This window comes from Penaeus monodon, chromosome 1 (assembly GCF_015228065.2).
Source record: "Penaeus monodon isolate SGIC_2016 chromosome 1, NSTDA_Pmon_1, whole genome shotgun sequence".
NCBI classification, from domain to species: Eukaryota; Metazoa; Arthropoda; class Malacostraca; order Decapoda; family Penaeidae; genus Penaeus; species Penaeus monodon.
Genome location: NC_051386.1, coordinates 63,188,762 through 63,205,068, shown reverse-complemented (window position 1 = coordinate 63,205,068; position 16,307 = coordinate 63,188,762). Strand labels below are relative to the sequence as shown.

Sequence of the window (16,307 nt, the reverse complement as noted above, 5' to 3'; positions counted from 1 at the left end):
TGAGTGTGAGAGTGTGCACGTGCGTGTTTGTGTGCACATATCACATATATGAACAGGTAGATAGACATATTATCACTTCTAATAAGCACATTGAAAAGCATAACTTTAAAAAAATATATTTCGAAACAATGGCGCTGTAAAGACAATTTGCTTGAAATATGAGGCATTATATTACTTTACAAGAATAAGAAATATGAAAGAAAAAAAAGAGTTACGATCAGGTGCTGAAGAAAAATTATTATTCACATAATTCATCATATATCATGTCACCATATCAATCAGAAATAAGATAATTCACAATTTGAGGAAACAAATCAAATAACAATTATTCAATTCACAATGTAATCAAGAAACATAAAAGGAAAGAGAAGTCTTCAAACCTCGTGAGTGCCGAAGCAGACCTCACGTCCGGCACATCCCCAAGGCCTCGGTGGACGGAAATGTTGTCCAATTCGTCGGGGTTGCCGAAACGAGACTCCTGGGCCTTGTGGTAGTCTAGGGTTGCCTAGCTTCTCTCGCGTTGGTTTCTTATATCTGAGAAGAAAGGACCGATATTGAAGAAAAAGAAACGATATCTGCCTGTTTATATATCTATTGGTAAGGAGAGACCAAACCTTTTGCACCAAGAAAAGAAAAAGGAGAAAAAGAGAGAAGAAGAAGAAAAAAGAGATAAAAAGAAGAAGAAGAAAAAGAGATAAAAAAAGAAGAAGAAGAAAAAAGAGATAAGAAGAAGAAGAAGAAAAAAAGAGATAAGAAAAAGAAGAAGAAAAAAAAAGAAAGACAGAAAAAATATATATATGATTCTCATTCAGAATCACCACAAGAGGCTGCATGTGTGGAAAAGCACGTCTCTTTTAACAAACACAGGAACGCCACTTACAGTTTCAGTAGAAGGGACGACACCACCACCGACACGGAACTCATTGCCATAGCTGCCGACCCCATCCAAGGCTGTACAAAATATCAAGCATCAACCACAGTGTTGGAAATGTTTCTTAGCTTTCATCATCATGAATCAGAAATAATGTTCCACAGAAACACATCACAGGCTGAACTACGAGCTAACTTACTCTGTATGTGAAATCAATGAAGACTATTTAGCCCAGTACAGAGCCACAAGAGTCTTTATAGGAAATGAACACCACTTATAAAACAGATGAAGGCAAGTATGGGAGGTGAATATGCTTAAAAAATATGTAGAGAGTATTGGATAATTATATATTGTTATAAATACTTAGCTGTTGTGTCAGCAAGAAAACAGCAATATAAAACAATGTACTACACAAATCTTCAAGCACTATTTTCTTCAAAGCACAGAGGTTCATCTAATAATTTTGTCTATTTTTCAAAGTACTATTAAGCCGTAAAGAGCATTTCCTTATGTATAATGATAAAGAATCATCTTCAGAGTTTAAAATAACATAGAACTTTTTCATCATCTCATGACTTTCAAAGATTTACTATTTATTATAGTCATGAGGAATTTCAGAAAAATGACAATAAGGCTTACCTGCAAAACAAAGCCCAGGGGTCTGAACACACCAGCTGCCACAGGTATTCCAACGAGATTGTATATTGATGCAAATACAAAATTCAGATGGATTCTTCGTACAGTCTTCTTTGACAGATCAAGGCATGCCACCACATCTATGAGGTCATTCTGAAACATTACATTTTCGTAGATTGGTATAAATCACTTTTACACCAGTTCTGAACCTAGTGTGAAACAGCTACCACAATTTATACAAAAACATAGCATTTTATTCAATGTGAAGTTAAGTTTTAGTTTACTGAAGATGTATTCACTCAAAGGCAGTGTTTACAATAAAAGAAAAAGAATCAAGAAAGTCAAAGCATAAATCTTAAGACCTTTCAAAGCTTAAAGAAATTCATAACTTCTAAAAGTCAAATCAATTCTGGTCATTCAAAATTATCAAACCAAACTTAAACGCTAAGTTTTCCTTGCATTAAAAAATAATCTTTACCCTAATGAGCACAACATCTGCTGCTTCCACGGCCACATCAGTACCAGAGGATATGGCTATACCAACATCCGCCTGAGCAAGCGCTGGAGAATCATTCACGCCATCGCCCACCATGGCTACTCTCTGGCCCGCTTCTTGCAACAGCTTCACTTTCTTGACCTGTGGGAGAAGGTGACTCTCAAAATGCATTTTCTTATATGGTTTTTATATTCCATAAATGGTTCTTTAACTAAAGCCTAGGTTGGGTGAGACTTGAAGGATGGGGTATGACTGAGGAGAGAGTGCATGCTGCAGTAACATTTCAAATAGCCTAAAAAATAGAGTATTTGGTAAAAGGAAAATGCTGTTTTAATATCAAGAGCTCTAGTGTATAATCTTCCCAACTTTTATTATGTGGGATCTGCTGGGGCTGTTGCTTCAAGCTTTGAGCTTTCAGTTGGTCTTTTCTCATGGAAGAGGGGCTGATAAGGCATGTAAAAAGAGTGGTTACAATTTGAGGGACTGCCAGGGTAACTTTACCCTGACCTTTGTCTTCCCAAATTCCTCAAGAGAAGTCAATGAGAAGAAATCCGTCTCAAATACCTTGTGTGTGGGTAGCAGCTCAGCAAAAACTCTGTTGATGCCGACTTGTCTGGCGATGGCAGCCGCTGTCTTCTGGTTGTCCCCGGTCAGGAGCACCACGTCCAGCCCCTTCTTCTTCAGAGAGTACACAGCCAGTGATGCCTCTGGCTTGACGGTATCAGCAACCGCTAACATGCCAAGGAGTTGCCCTGGGAAAAGGACAAGACTGAATATTAAAGCTAATGTAGTATGAAGAAAGAAAGCAAGCAAAGAAAAAAGAAAGATATCAAAAAAGAAAAAAGAAAGAAGGCCAGCAGAAGGCATTGCTGATCAAAGTTATTTTGTGTTCGATGTATTTCTACTCATGCATAATTTACATACACAAACCGATAAGAAAGACATTCAAGGCTATATAATATGCAATTCTATATGTATTATGATTGCACAGAAAAAGTAAGTTAAAATAACTAGCTTCAGCTTAAATTTTCCTCAAGGACTTTTATACCAAACAAGCTCCAAACTAACCATTGACAGCTGCCAGGACTGCAGTGCGACCAAGCTGTTCTTGTTCCGTCATTTGGTCGTCAACGTTCTTTGGTACGTCTATTCCATTCTGCTTCATCCATTCTCGGTTACCAATGAGTACCTGAAACGTGTTCTCATGCGATAAAAATCTTGGTAAAAATAATATGCACAATCAATATTTTTTATAGGAACATCAGTACCAATACTAATGACCCCTGACATGTTACAGTTTATAGAATAAAGATGGATTCATCTTTGGAAAATAGGGTAATTTGTCCCACTTTAATTAATAACATTCAAATCCTTTAAAGATAAAATATCTTTGCAATGGAATAACAATTTTCTGATGCTGACTTTAAAAAATTTACATCCTTTCCATAATGGTTGCCATATTACATAATGGTTAGTAAATAAATATTGGCAATAAATGTAATAATTACAATAAAACAAACTACCTATATTCAAAATTCTATAACAACCACATCAGGTTTCATTTATTCTATCTGGCAGCCACAGAGGTCTATAGCCCCCACGTAACTAATGCCATTAAAGTCATGTACGTGAGCATTTTCTTATGTCGTGGATTTTGACAAAATCTTCTGACAAACCAAGAAACTGTAAACACATTCATCATATCTAAGTTCCTGCAGAAAAAAGGATTAAGAAGATGAAGACCTTTGGAAAGGCTTACAATAAACCAGATCCCACTGAAAGACAAAAACTTTTTAAAACTTCTTCCGTAGATCGATCAACCTCAGTACCTGGTATGGCTCCTGAACGCTCCTGCCTTCAGAGGTGCTAGAGACCGAGCCGGGCGAGATAAGGGGAGTCTCCTCACTGCTTGGGGACTGGCGCGAGGCCTGGGTGCAATCCACTAGCACGTCACCAATGAGGAACAAGTCTTCGTGTCTCTCAGGCATACGACCATTCAGTTCAGTCAGTCTGTTGGAGAAGAGGGTATTGTTCTCATATGTATTCTGGTTTCACTGATCAAAATCATATATACAAGGAATATATGATGTTTAATTGGCAAATCTGATTCACGGAGATGAATCAACCTTAGTTACACAAAAATTCATATCAATATAATCAAATTAAAACATCATTAACTGATCACGCAGTTCCATACAGAACTTTTTTTCCGAGTGCTTTCCCAAAATTCAAAAGCTTCAGCTCTCAAATCAAACATAAAGAGGTTTACTCACCCATACTCATTAATATAACTAACAGTCAAGTTCTTCACATTGAGAAGCATCTCTGAAGTCATGGCAGCCTGGATGATGTGCTGTGTCCCTGATATTGTGCACTGCAGACCAAACCCAGACACTGCCCGAAAGTCCTTGCACTGTGCATTGAGGTTGCCCAAACACTGCTGGCAGAACTTGGAGATTGCTGTTAAAGGAAGCGTGAAAATTGTCATTAGAAGTCTCACTCTGTCACTCGATACCAAAGCCAGAAGTATGTTAAAGTGTGATAAAAGAGTGAAAAGGAAAAATCATATCCCTATGGGTATTTCTAATAGTGTATCAAAACATTACACCCATCATTAACATCTGATGTGGTATACTTCCCCAGTGTAATACTAGTTCAGCTTAGTGAAAGAAATCAACGCTGAACATGGAAAGGAGTTTGTCTGTGGGTGTAATGGCACAGATATATAGAAATATAGCATCAACAGAGAACCTACCAGTAGCGATGGGGTGTTCACTGTTGAACTCAGCTGCTCCAACAATCACCAAGAACTGTGCTAGAGAACAGACAGTCTCGTCAACATACAAGCAGAGTTTGGCTAGTGTTGGTGTGCCGTGGGTGATAGTCCCAGTCTTGTCAAAAACAACAGTCTTGACCTGGGGAGAAAATGAACCATCAAGGGTTTATGCATTGTACCCTAAAAAGAATTCCGCTCTTTGCTCAAATAACATACACACAATCTGAAGTACATGATTCAAAGCAGTTTAATTATACTGTATCAACAAGTAATGCAAAGTCTCTTCAATTACCTTGTGTGCATTCTCTAAGGGTTCTGCTCCCTTTATCAGGATTCCATTGGTTGCCCCGACACCAGTGCCAACCATAACAGCAGTGGGAGTCGCTAGCCCAAGGGAACAGGGGCAAGCAATGGCCAGGACAGTGATAGCACATCGGAATGCAAACTCAAATACAATTTCAGTTTTACTGTATCCATCTCCTAACTGTTGGAGAAACAAAGAGGAAGTACTTATAAATAGATATAGCTATATATGGGGTTAGAACTACGTAAACATGAAATTCATTCTATGCTACATATCAAATGTGTGAAATTTTATATCTGCTTATGGACAGGATTTTGCTTGTAGCATTCTCTTTGTAGCAAAATGGCATATGATCTCTGAGAATTGTTTTACTGTAAATATCCTGTAAGCACCCATAGACAATGCAGTATATCACAAAAAGGTGCAGACATGTTTCAAAAAATGTTTCAATAAGCAAAGAATTAAATCTTTCCTTAGGTATTAGTATTTCTCCAAACACCCTATAATAATGTTGTTCAACAGCTGAATTCTTGAGAGAAAGTATATCATCCTGTCCAATGGTCTTAAAAATGCATCCAAAGTGAGCACAACTTTCATGCCCCGGGAAACAATTGTAAAATAAGATAAAGGATAAAATGAGATTTCTTGCAGGGAAGCCGACCAAAGGCAACTTCTGGTACATTCAAGCACAAAACCCATCAGTGTTTGCCAGTTAGGTAGAGCTTTAACTAACCAGGGTAACTAGTAAATTGAAGTTACATAATTCCCTCTATCAAATATCTAAATACAACAACATTTACAGTTACATATTTCTTTCTAACAGTCAATTCCTCCATAAACTTATTGATTGCAAACTGACAGTAGAATGGTCAGTTTTATATCATAAGCATACCTTGTCCTTGTAACTTTTGTCAACAAGCTCAATGTTGACATAACCAATAATGATCCAACATATGAGGGTGAGTGATGAAACTGTGACAACCATAGGAACAAAATAACCCGCGATCTTGTCTGCGAGCTGCTGAATAGGGGCCTTAGACGTCTGTGCTTCCTCTACTAGTTTCACAATCTGTAATAAACCATATACTTAGTGAAGCTGCAAAAAATCACACATATAAGAACAAAGAAAAGAAAATATCCATAAACTGGAAAAATTTTCAATGATTTTACAACTCCCTCTCACACAATATAGCCTTGACTGAAGATAATACACAAACAGCAGAGAGTACAAACTTGCGCAAGGGTGGTATCATTCCCAATATGTGTGGCCTTCATCAGAAGTAAGCCATTCTGGTTTATGGATCCTCCAATGACTTGCGATTCCACTTTCTTGGTCACCGGCATGGACTCGCCTGTTATGAGAGATTCATCCACCATGCTGTTGCCCGACACCACAACACCATCCACAGGTATCTTCTCCCCAGGTTTTACCTACAAGAAAAGCCTTGGTATAATAGGTGTATAAGATGGAGCTTTACAAGAAGAAAAAAATGCAATTTCCGCCAGAGAACTATATATGTTTAAAGTTCTGGAGTAGTCTATATATTCTTCATACTTTGTTTCTAGATATGTAGCATTAAGTTCAATTCCTATTCATCAATTTTACAGATGTACTGGTGCCAGCATTGCCAGCCAGCACTTCTATGTAGGTATGCTTAATGGAACTAATGTATATCCAAGATTACAACCTTATGAATGTTCTGTGAATGAAGAGTTAAATCTTAAGTGTAAATAACATACAACCCATATACTTATTGAGCATATACTTACTTTCAGTATGTCTCCTCTCTGAATAAGGTTAACGTCTATGATCTTTTCAGAGCTTGTATCACTGTCTTTGTCAAGAACAACCAATGTAGCTTCTGTGGCTTGCAGTGACATCAACTTAGCTAAGGCCTCAGATGTTTTGCCCTGTAAAGCAAAAGCAATTAAAGATACTATTTGTATGAAATGAACCTGGATTAAACATTTAACAACAGAGAAGAAGCGTCAGTTTTTTATTCAGAGTTCTGATCAGTGTCTAAACACTGAAACCTTTTCATTATACAAATTCACAAAGATACAAATGCCTCAAAAAAAATACATATATATTCTTCAAAGCAACCTCTATTACTCCCCTTTTTCTTCCCTTGTTCTGATCCCATTTTTAAGTTATCTGCCGAGACCCTTAAATTTATTCAATGATTTTACATAAGAAATAAAAGTAATGTGCAATACTCATGACTGCATTATATGCTTGTCCAGAACCTCTAATAAGATCATGTAGAGAATAAGTGCTTGACAAGTAGTTGCAATCACTCATCTCACCTTTGCAATATGTTCTAGCCAGCGCCCTAGTGATACAAACACTAACAACATGGGCGGGGTGTCAAAGAAAGTCATTGGGCTTGCGGTCTGCTGGAGGGCCATGGCAGCAATGACAACGCCCAGGGAATAGAAGTAAGATATAGTTGTGGCTAGCATGATGAGGACGTCCATGTTCGCTGTCCTGTGCCGGAGAGCTTTGAATGCTTGCGTGTAGAAGTGACGACCGCCAATAAACTGTGCGAGTTCAATTCAGATTACCAACAGAGGGAACAAACATTTTTATGGAATAAAGAAAAAATATATATACATTAGCAAATATCACAAACAATATTGATTAATGCACAATAGCAATCATACCTGGACAGGAGTTGCCAGGAGGAAAAGCAGAAGATTCTCTAATGAAAGGCCAGGGATGACGCAGCACATCTCGACGTGTGACATGTGCTCCATCATGGCCATGAAATAGACCATCACCAACATGGCCGGGACTCCTAAAAAGACAATGTTCAACAATGACGCACTTGCCAAGCACTTTTCAAGTTATATCTACAACATGAAGCTTATAACTTGACCATAAATCTGTAGTAATCTTTTCAATTCATGACACAACTAGAGACAAAGGACCATCAAAAACTTCTATAAACAATTCTCCTCATATAGCAACTCAGGAAGAAGTTCTTCTCTCTTATACACAATAAACTAAGTGTTATTTACCAAAGAGGAGGGAAATTATGAAAGAGTTCCTCCATTTTCTGATTTCCTTCCTATGGTCTAAGTAGCTGCCTCTCCCCATGTCACCTGTATACAAGTTAGCTGTAAAACCTAAACCCTGTAAGATAAAAGATAAACTTGAAATTCTTGCTCAAAAGAATTATGTACATAATGAAGTTCGCAAGGAAAATCCATATACAATATAAAGAAACAAAATGAATACTTTTTCTATGACTTATCATATTTACTCACATTAATGCAGTCGATAATATCTCGAGGACCAGTGATTGCAGGATCGAAAACGAACTTGCCCCTCTCGGTTGCCAAAGCCACCACTGCCGACTTGAGGCCTTTCATTTTCATGACATTGGACTCAATGGCATAAACACAGGACGAACAAGTCATGCCTGAAATCTTTAAAATTGATTAGACTGATGAACTGCCCATCACTGTCAAATGCTACTGACTATCAAAACAAATATCTGCAGAATCTATAATGTTTTTTGACCATGTCAACTTCATAATAATTCAAAAGCCTAATGATAAATGTCCAGCAACCATAAACCTCAGTATTATAAAGCACTAAGGAGTATAGACAGAACAGATGACAACAGATTTAGGATCAACTACAAAAAAAAAAATTCAGCCAAGGATTTGACAAACTACAAACACAGTACTCAAGACAATAACAAACAGCTTCAAATTAGGAGACAAAAAGAATACCAAGCAGCTGCACAAAAGTTGTTTCCAGAGCCCCTAAGGAGTCAAAAATCACAATGCACGTGCTTACTTCCAGATCTACTTCTCCTTGGCCGACTCCCTCGTCTAACACGGAAGACGGGAAGCCCAGTTCTGTGATGCTCGAGGCTATCTCGTTTGGCGACACTTGAGCTGGGTCGTAATTTACTTCGGCCTTTGCTGCCATGAGTGCCACCAGGATGCTACGGACACCTGCCAGTTATAAACAGATTCTTGGAGTGAAAAGACGCTTTTGGAAAGAGAGCCTCTCGTCCGTTAGGTTTATGATGATGGAGTTTTTTTATCCGATAGAAAAATATATATAAATATATATATATATATATATATATATATATATATATATATATATATATATATATATATATATATAATGTCTATATATATATATATATTTATATGTTTATGCATATATATGTGAATATATATGTATGTACATATGTGTGTGTGTGTGTGTGTGTGTGTGTGTGTGTGTGTGTGTGTGTGTGTGTGTGTGTGTGTGTGTGTGTGTGTGTGTGTGTGTGGTGTATGTGTATGTGTATGTGTATGTGTATATGTATATGTATGAGTATGAGTATGAGTATGTGTACGTGTATGTGTATGTATATGTATGTATATGTATGTATATGTATGTATATGTATGTATATGTATGTATATTTATGTATATGTATATGTATATGTATATGTATATGTATATGTATATGTATATGTTTATATATATATATATACTATATATATATAATATAATATATATAATCAACATATATGCATATTTTCATATACTATGACATGCATTTCTCATATCTATACTTCAATGACTTCTCAATATGCTTATAAATAAAATGACCTGCCAAAGTATTCACCTTTCAGTCTGTTGACATGCTTCTCGATCGCCGCCACGCACGAGGCACAAGTCATGCCTTCAATCCGAACAAAGCATTTTTCAAATTCAGATTCATCACCTTCGAAGGCTGCATTTTCCTTATACGAACTTGTTATGCTTTTCTCGTGGCTGGCCTTAGGAACTGGAAAAAAAATCAAATTTCCTCTTTCATCAAAACAATCATCTGTGAAATCTCACTTCAGTTTCTTCAATATAAAACACTTCAATCAGGATAGCCATCTGTGAAGCCAATAAAATTACATATTTCTTGCTTATTCTAAAAAAGGAAATAAATAAATAAAAAAAAAAAAATAAATAAATAAAAATTATATATTTTATCAAGAGCATATAACAACCAGGCATCACAACTTTCTTAGAAGAAAAAAATAAATAAATAAAACAGAAGAAACCCTATAAGTAATAAGTTTGCATCTTACCTTTACCATTAGATATTGACGAAATGCTTCCATTCTGAGACGATTTGACCTTTGCTTCAAATCCCATGTCATCTATCATCTCCGCAATTAACTCTGGACTCAAGACCAATGGGTCAAACTTCACTGCTCCTTCCTCCTTCTCTAGACTCACCTAAAGGAAATTAAAATATGTAAAGACACCCTAAATTGATAGACTTACAGCCATATGTGAATGATTTGCTTGTAAAATATCACATCTGCATAACTTTAATACACTTCATTAATGTATAAAAGGTATGAATGAGAATGAATATCTTCACAACACAAGAGATGTATTTGACTGGTTTTGATTGTATCTTTGTCAGAAATACATGTATTTCATGTATTTCTGATGAAGACACAATCGAAATTGGTTAAACACATCTGTTGTATTGTGAAGATATTCATGCTCATTCATACCTTTTATACATTTGTCGTGACTTCATTAACTTTCAAAATTCTAAAAAACTCAAAATTCTTCACATGGATGAGTATATCACCATGCAGGATATAGATTAAGAAATTATTTCTAAAAATAAATAGCATTAACAACATTTACACTTTCTACCCTTACCGATATAGAGGCTACTCCATTCTTGCCGCCTATAGTGCCTTCTATGTTGCGCACACAGGAGTTGCACGTCATGCCCAGGATAGATATGACACAGGTCTGTTGGCTCAGTGAAATCCCAGCTGGATCGCAGGGTGACGGTAACACAGCCTCAAATCCCATGTCTTCTATTTGCGTCCGTAACAATTCGGGATTTGTCTGGGATGGATTATAAATGATCGTTCCGTTCTTCTCTTCTAAACTGACCTGAAATAATAAGGTATCACTTTAGTGTACAAGACTCAGGAAAGCAACTTAAATTATATTTTTTCTGTTGATATCTGTCCTGACTTGGAATATCAACAGGGGGCTATGAAGTAACCTGAAAATTATGTATTCAAATCAAATTTGGCTGGAGTGTATTTTTTTACTAATGAAGTACCTGTAGTTATTAGCAACATTAAGTATTTCTAGCAAATAAAATTGAATCTAAAAGGATGACACACATCAGATTATGAAGATCTTGTTAGGACTAAAGAAAAGGAAACATTAGCTAGATAAAGAGGTAAAGCAGTATGAAATCATTCATGAATTACATGATGAAAAAACATTGTATAATTTTCCCATGGCAGCTGAGACGACTTACTTTTATTGAAATAACTCCCGCTTTCTCTCCAATTGTCCCTTGTATATTTTTGACACAGGACATGCACGTCATTCCCTCAATCCCTATGGTTACCATTGCTTTATCATCTGCTATGAGCTCAGCCTCAAATCCCATGTCGTCTATCGTTGCTCTGGAACAACAAAAACAAAAATATGTTTTCTTAATCACATCTCAAGATTCTAAATATGTAACTAGGGTCAATATTGCTGCAAAGCTATTACTTATCAAAAGAAAAAGAAAAAAAAAAAAAATGTACATCTGTAACCTTCCGCCAAGAGAGAATGATAACTTCTCTATTCATAAGACATGCCGACTAGTGACTTACCTGACATGGGAGGGCCGTGACGCAAGAAGGGTCGATAATGAGTGTGGCCCGCTCATCCTCCAGGGAAACCTTAATGGACTTCACCCCTTCCAGCTTACCTATATGACCCTCAATATTTTTAACACACGAATTGCATGTCATACCTACCCACAAGAGACAAAGACAGCTTTATGCACAGGAAGCGATCATTTTTTCAAACAATATGAGATATGATCATATGGGTTATAATATTAATGAGGCAATTGCAAAGTCTTGTCATATCACAAGATCTGTAAATGTTAGATTTTCATAAAAACGTCAAATACTGCTACAGGAGAATGGAAAAGGAGGGGAAAAAGGGAATAAGAAGAGGGAGAAGGAGAGGAAGCAGGAGATAAGGCAGGAGAGGGAGAGGGAGAGAGAGAGAGAGAGAGAGAGAGAGAGAGAGAGAGAGAGAGAGAGAGAGAGAGAGAGAGAGAGAGAGAGAGAGAATAAGAGAGAGAATAAGAGAGAATAAGAGAGAGAATAAGAGAGAGAATAAGAGAGAGATCCTTCTTTCAATGCTTATTTGCAATATGAATGAATTTCTTCATCATGCCTGTCCATGCACCATAGGCTTGGAGGGAGGGAGGGAGGAGGGGGAGGAGGGAGGGCTTGGAGGAGAGAGAGAGAGAGAGAGAGAGAGAGAGAGAGAGAGAGAGAGAGAGAGAGAGAGAGAGAGGGGGGCAGGGGGAGAGAAAGAGAGAGAGAGAGAGAGAAAATGATAGATTGTGACACGGAAAGAAAGATAAATAAGAAGAGAAACAAAAAGAGAAAGAAAGAGAAAAAGCGATAAAGACAAAGAAAGAAAGACACAGAGAGAAAGAGAAAAAAAGAGAGAGGGAGGGAAAGATAAGAAAATGAAGCAATCTCCAACAGGTCAGAATGAAATGTGATGCGTAAGGGACCAGTGCCCACAGTGCATTGCCTGTGTCTGCAAATGTGCGCACTCTGAAAACAGCTGTGCGGTTGGTGTCTTGAGAAAGAGAGGAGAGATGGAAAAGATGGAGGCAGTGGGAGGGAGGGAGGGAGGGAAAAAGAAAAAGAGAAAGAAAAAAAAACGGAAAAAGAGAAAAAGAAAGTGAGAAGGCGAGAAAGGGAGAGAGAGAGAGAGAGAGAGAAAGGTAGGGGGAGAGAGAGATAAGAGATGAGAGAGAGAGACAGAAGAGAGAGAGAGAAGAGAGAGAGAGAGAGAGAGGAGAGGGGAAAATAAGGAGAGACAGAGGAGAGAGAAAAGAGAGACAGAGAGAGAAAAGAGAAAGAGAAAAGAGAAAGAGAGAGAGAGTTTGGTTTCCCATTGATACAAGGATATTCTTGGTGTGACAAAACAGTGTTGATTTTGCTCACGTGGGGTCAGTGCTGCTGACTCGGCTGAACCGTGTCCTTGCCCGCCGTGGTGCCAGCCACAGCAGTAACCTCCAGGCGACAGTTGCAACTTCTCGCGCCTGGGCGGGGGCGCGAACCGCCGACCCTCGGATGAGGGGCGACACGTTACATGTACTGGGCCCGGGAAAGGCTAAAGAGAGAGAGGAAAGGGGGAGGGAGAGAGGAGAGAGAGGGGAGAGAGACGAGGGGAGGAGAGAGAGGGGGAGAGAGAGAGAGAGAGAGAGATAGAGGAGAGAAAGAGAGAAGAGAGAAAGAGAGAGAGAGAGAGAGAGAAAAGAGAGAGAGAGAGAGAGAGAGAGAGTGAGAGTGAGGGGGAGAGAGAGAGGGGGAGAGAGAGAGGGAGAAAAGGGGAGAGGGAGAGAGGGAGAGAGAGAGAGAGAGAGAAAGGGGGGAGAGAGAGAGAGAGAGAGAGAGAGAGAGAGAGAGAAGAGAGAGAGAGAGAGAGAGAGAGAGAGAGAGAGAGAAAGTGAGAAAAGAGAGAAAAGAGAGAAGAGAGAGAGGGGGAGAGAGAGAGAGAGAGAGAGACAGAGAAAGAGAGAAAGACAGAGAGGGCGAGAGAGAGAGAAAGACAGAGAGAAAGACAGAGAGGGAGAGAGAGAGAGAGAGAGAGGAGAGAGAGAGAGAGAGAAGAGAGAGGGGGAGGGAGAGAGAGAGAGAAGAGAGAGAGAGAGAGAGAGAGAGGGAGAGAGAGAGAGAGAGAGAGAGAGAGAGACGAGACGAGAGAGGGGAGAGAGAGAGAGGGGGGGGGAGAGAGAGAGAAAGAGAGGAAGAGAGAGAGAGAGAGAGAGACAGAGAGACAGAGAGACAAGAGACAGAGACAGAGACAGAGAGACGAGAGAGAGAAGAGAGGAGAGACAGAGAAGAAGAGAGCAGAGAGGGGAGAGAGAGAGAGAGAAGAAAGAGGAGAGAGAGAGAGAGAGAGAGAGAGAGAGAAAGCGAAACCGAGCGAGACCGAGCGACAGAGCCTTACCCTTGACAGCCACCTGCACGAGCTGGTCCCCGCAGACGCAGTTGATAGGTTCTCCGAGCAGGTTGGCGACCTCCACGTTGTCTCCTTTGGTCTTCGTGTCTTCGTCGAGGACCAACTGGTTGCCTTCGAGTCTCACCTGGCCCTCGAGGAGCTTGGCCTCGAAGCCCATGTCGTCGATTCTCTGGGCGATCTGCGCGCCGGAGATGGTCCTCTGGTCGTGGGTGACCGTGCCCCGCTTGGCCTGGAGGTCGACCTTGACGGACGCCACGCCCTCGAGGCCCCCGACGACGCCCTCGATGTTGCGCACGCACGACTGGCACGTCATGCCCTCGATGTCCACCACGCTGGTCGTCATCGCCGCCATCGCGCGGTACTTTTGCCTTCCCTTACACTTCTACGGGATTTCTCAGGGATTGTTCCTCCGCGTGAGGGCACCAGCCGCCTTTCCTGCCCCGCCTCCCTCGCTCAAGGAACAGCCTCAGTCTCAACCCTTCCTCCTACAACGCCCCATCCTCCAGCTCCATCAGTCCTACGCTACCGTCGCCCTTACTGTCCTTAACAACATAATGACAACCCAGGGAACAGTTTAGCGCCTCCGGGGAGCTCGCGGGAAGCGCCTCGACTCCTCACACGCACACTCGCTCGTCCCCTTCACTGCCCAGGCCCCTCCGGAGGTCCAACACACGAATTCCTCCCGACGGACCTCTCGGCTAACACACAAACGCCACTCCACGGCCCTCGTGTCTCAAACCCAACGAATCTCTCCAAACGGACCGCGTGTCAGACCCTTCCTCTGCCGCGACCACTGACCAACGACACGATCTATCAGTCGTTATCTGTTCCCCGTTCTCTTTCGCTTTATCTCTCCGTCAGCTTTTATCTTCTAAGTGTCTGGAGGACCTGAGTGGTTGCCGAGGCGACTCTTCGTGGCGGCTGAAGGCACTGCTCGCTGGAAAGAAAGAACACAGCATTAGGGAGAGAATATTGGTATAGTGCCTGTAGTGTGTAAAGCTTCGTATAGTAAAACACTACTTGTGGTAAGGAAAACATATGGATTTTGGGTTTTGGAGGGAGAAGGAAGCAGGAGGGAGGGAGGGAGGGAGGGAGGGAGGGAGAGGGAGGGAGAGGGAGGGAGAGAGAGAGAGAGAGAGAGAGAGAGAGAGAGAGAGAGAGAGGAGAGAGAGAGAGAGAAGAGAAGGAGGAGAGAGAAAGAGCGAGAAAGAAAGAGAGTGAGAAAGAGAAGGGAGAGAGAGAGAGAGAGAGAGAGAGAGAGAGAGAGAGAGAGAGAGAATGAAAAATAAAAAAAGAGAAAAAGAGGAAAAGAGAAAGAGATAGAAAGAAAGAGAGAACGCGAGAAAGAGAGAGTTAAGAGAGATAGAGAGAAAGAAAGAGTTAGAGAGAAAGTGAGAGCTCACTAACGGATGACATTAACCTTTATTTTACGCTGTGTTATTTTGACATCAAAATATAAAACTCAATTGAGTTCCATCTGAAAGTTCTTAGTCGTGAGAGACGTTATACAATTCCTTTGTAGAACCACTGCTGTCTAATTTGCATTTCTGTCACTGTGCAGTTTTGCGCTGCCGAATCATAATTCATCTCTCTCTCTCTCTCTCTCTCTCTTTCTCTCTCTCTCTCTCTCTCTCTCTCTCTCTCTCTCTCTCTCTCTCTCTCTCTCTCCTCTCTCTTCTCTCTCTCTCTCTCTCTCTCTCTCTGCCTCTCTCTCTCTATAAATCTATCCATATATATTTAGTATTAGACATAGCATAAATGCTTTGCTCATGATATGGATCATATTGGCGTGTGCGGGTGCGTGTGCGTGTGCTCGTGTATGCTAGCGTCCGTGAATGCGTGCATTTGTGTACGTGTAAGAGAATATGATTTTGCACACACCACACACGAACACCATCACATACACAAGCAAACAATCCACATTAATCGGCAACTGAGTCCTCGTGCACGCCCGAGGAGATATCAGGGGGGAGGGGGAGGGGGAGGGGGAGGGGAGAGGGGGAGAGGGGAGATAGGGGAGATAGGGGAAGAGGAGAAGGGAGAAGGGAGAAAGGGGAGAGGGGAGACAGGAGAGATAGGGGAAGGGAGAAGAAGAAGAGGGGAGGAGAGGGGACGAGAAGAGGAGGGCGAAAAGGGAAGGACGATTGAGAGAGAAGAGAAGGGAGGACGAAAGGGGAAGAAGA

At 40.4% G+C, this 16,307-nt stretch overlaps 1 protein-coding gene across 1 annotated transcript in view; it reads right to left on the bottom strand.

Annotated features, from left to right (window-relative positions):
• The window catches only part of LOC119575499 (copper-transporting ATPase 1-like), a 14,400-nt gene extending 2,521 nt beyond the window's left edge, over window positions 1-11,879 (bottom strand). The window contains 25 exon segments of the mRNA XM_037923155.1: window positions 381-505; window positions 507-534; window positions 881-951; window positions 1,511-1,660; window positions 1,986-2,144; window positions 2,568-2,755; window positions 3,072-3,192; window positions 3,833-4,013; window positions 4,277-4,463; window positions 4,759-4,918; window positions 5,072-5,263; window positions 5,976-6,152; window positions 6,317-6,514; window positions 6,854-6,994; window positions 7,391-7,624; window positions 7,748-7,881; window positions 8,105-8,219; window positions 8,354-8,515; window positions 8,892-9,052; window positions 9,722-9,883; window positions 10,179-10,329; window positions 10,771-11,013; window positions 11,393-11,543; window positions 11,739-11,752; window positions 11,754-11,879. Of these exon segments, the coding sequence (XP_037779083.1) occupies window positions 381-505; window positions 507-534; window positions 881-951; window positions 1,511-1,660; window positions 1,986-2,144; window positions 2,568-2,755; window positions 3,072-3,192; window positions 3,833-4,013; window positions 4,277-4,463; window positions 4,759-4,918; window positions 5,072-5,263; window positions 5,976-6,152; window positions 6,317-6,514; window positions 6,854-6,994; window positions 7,391-7,624; window positions 7,748-7,881; window positions 8,105-8,219; window positions 8,354-8,515; window positions 8,892-9,052; window positions 9,722-9,883; window positions 10,179-10,329; window positions 10,771-11,013; window positions 11,393-11,543; window positions 11,739-11,752; window positions 11,754-11,879 (3,731 nt within the window).
• Between the last annotated feature and the right edge of the window lie 4,428 nt (window positions 11,880-16,307).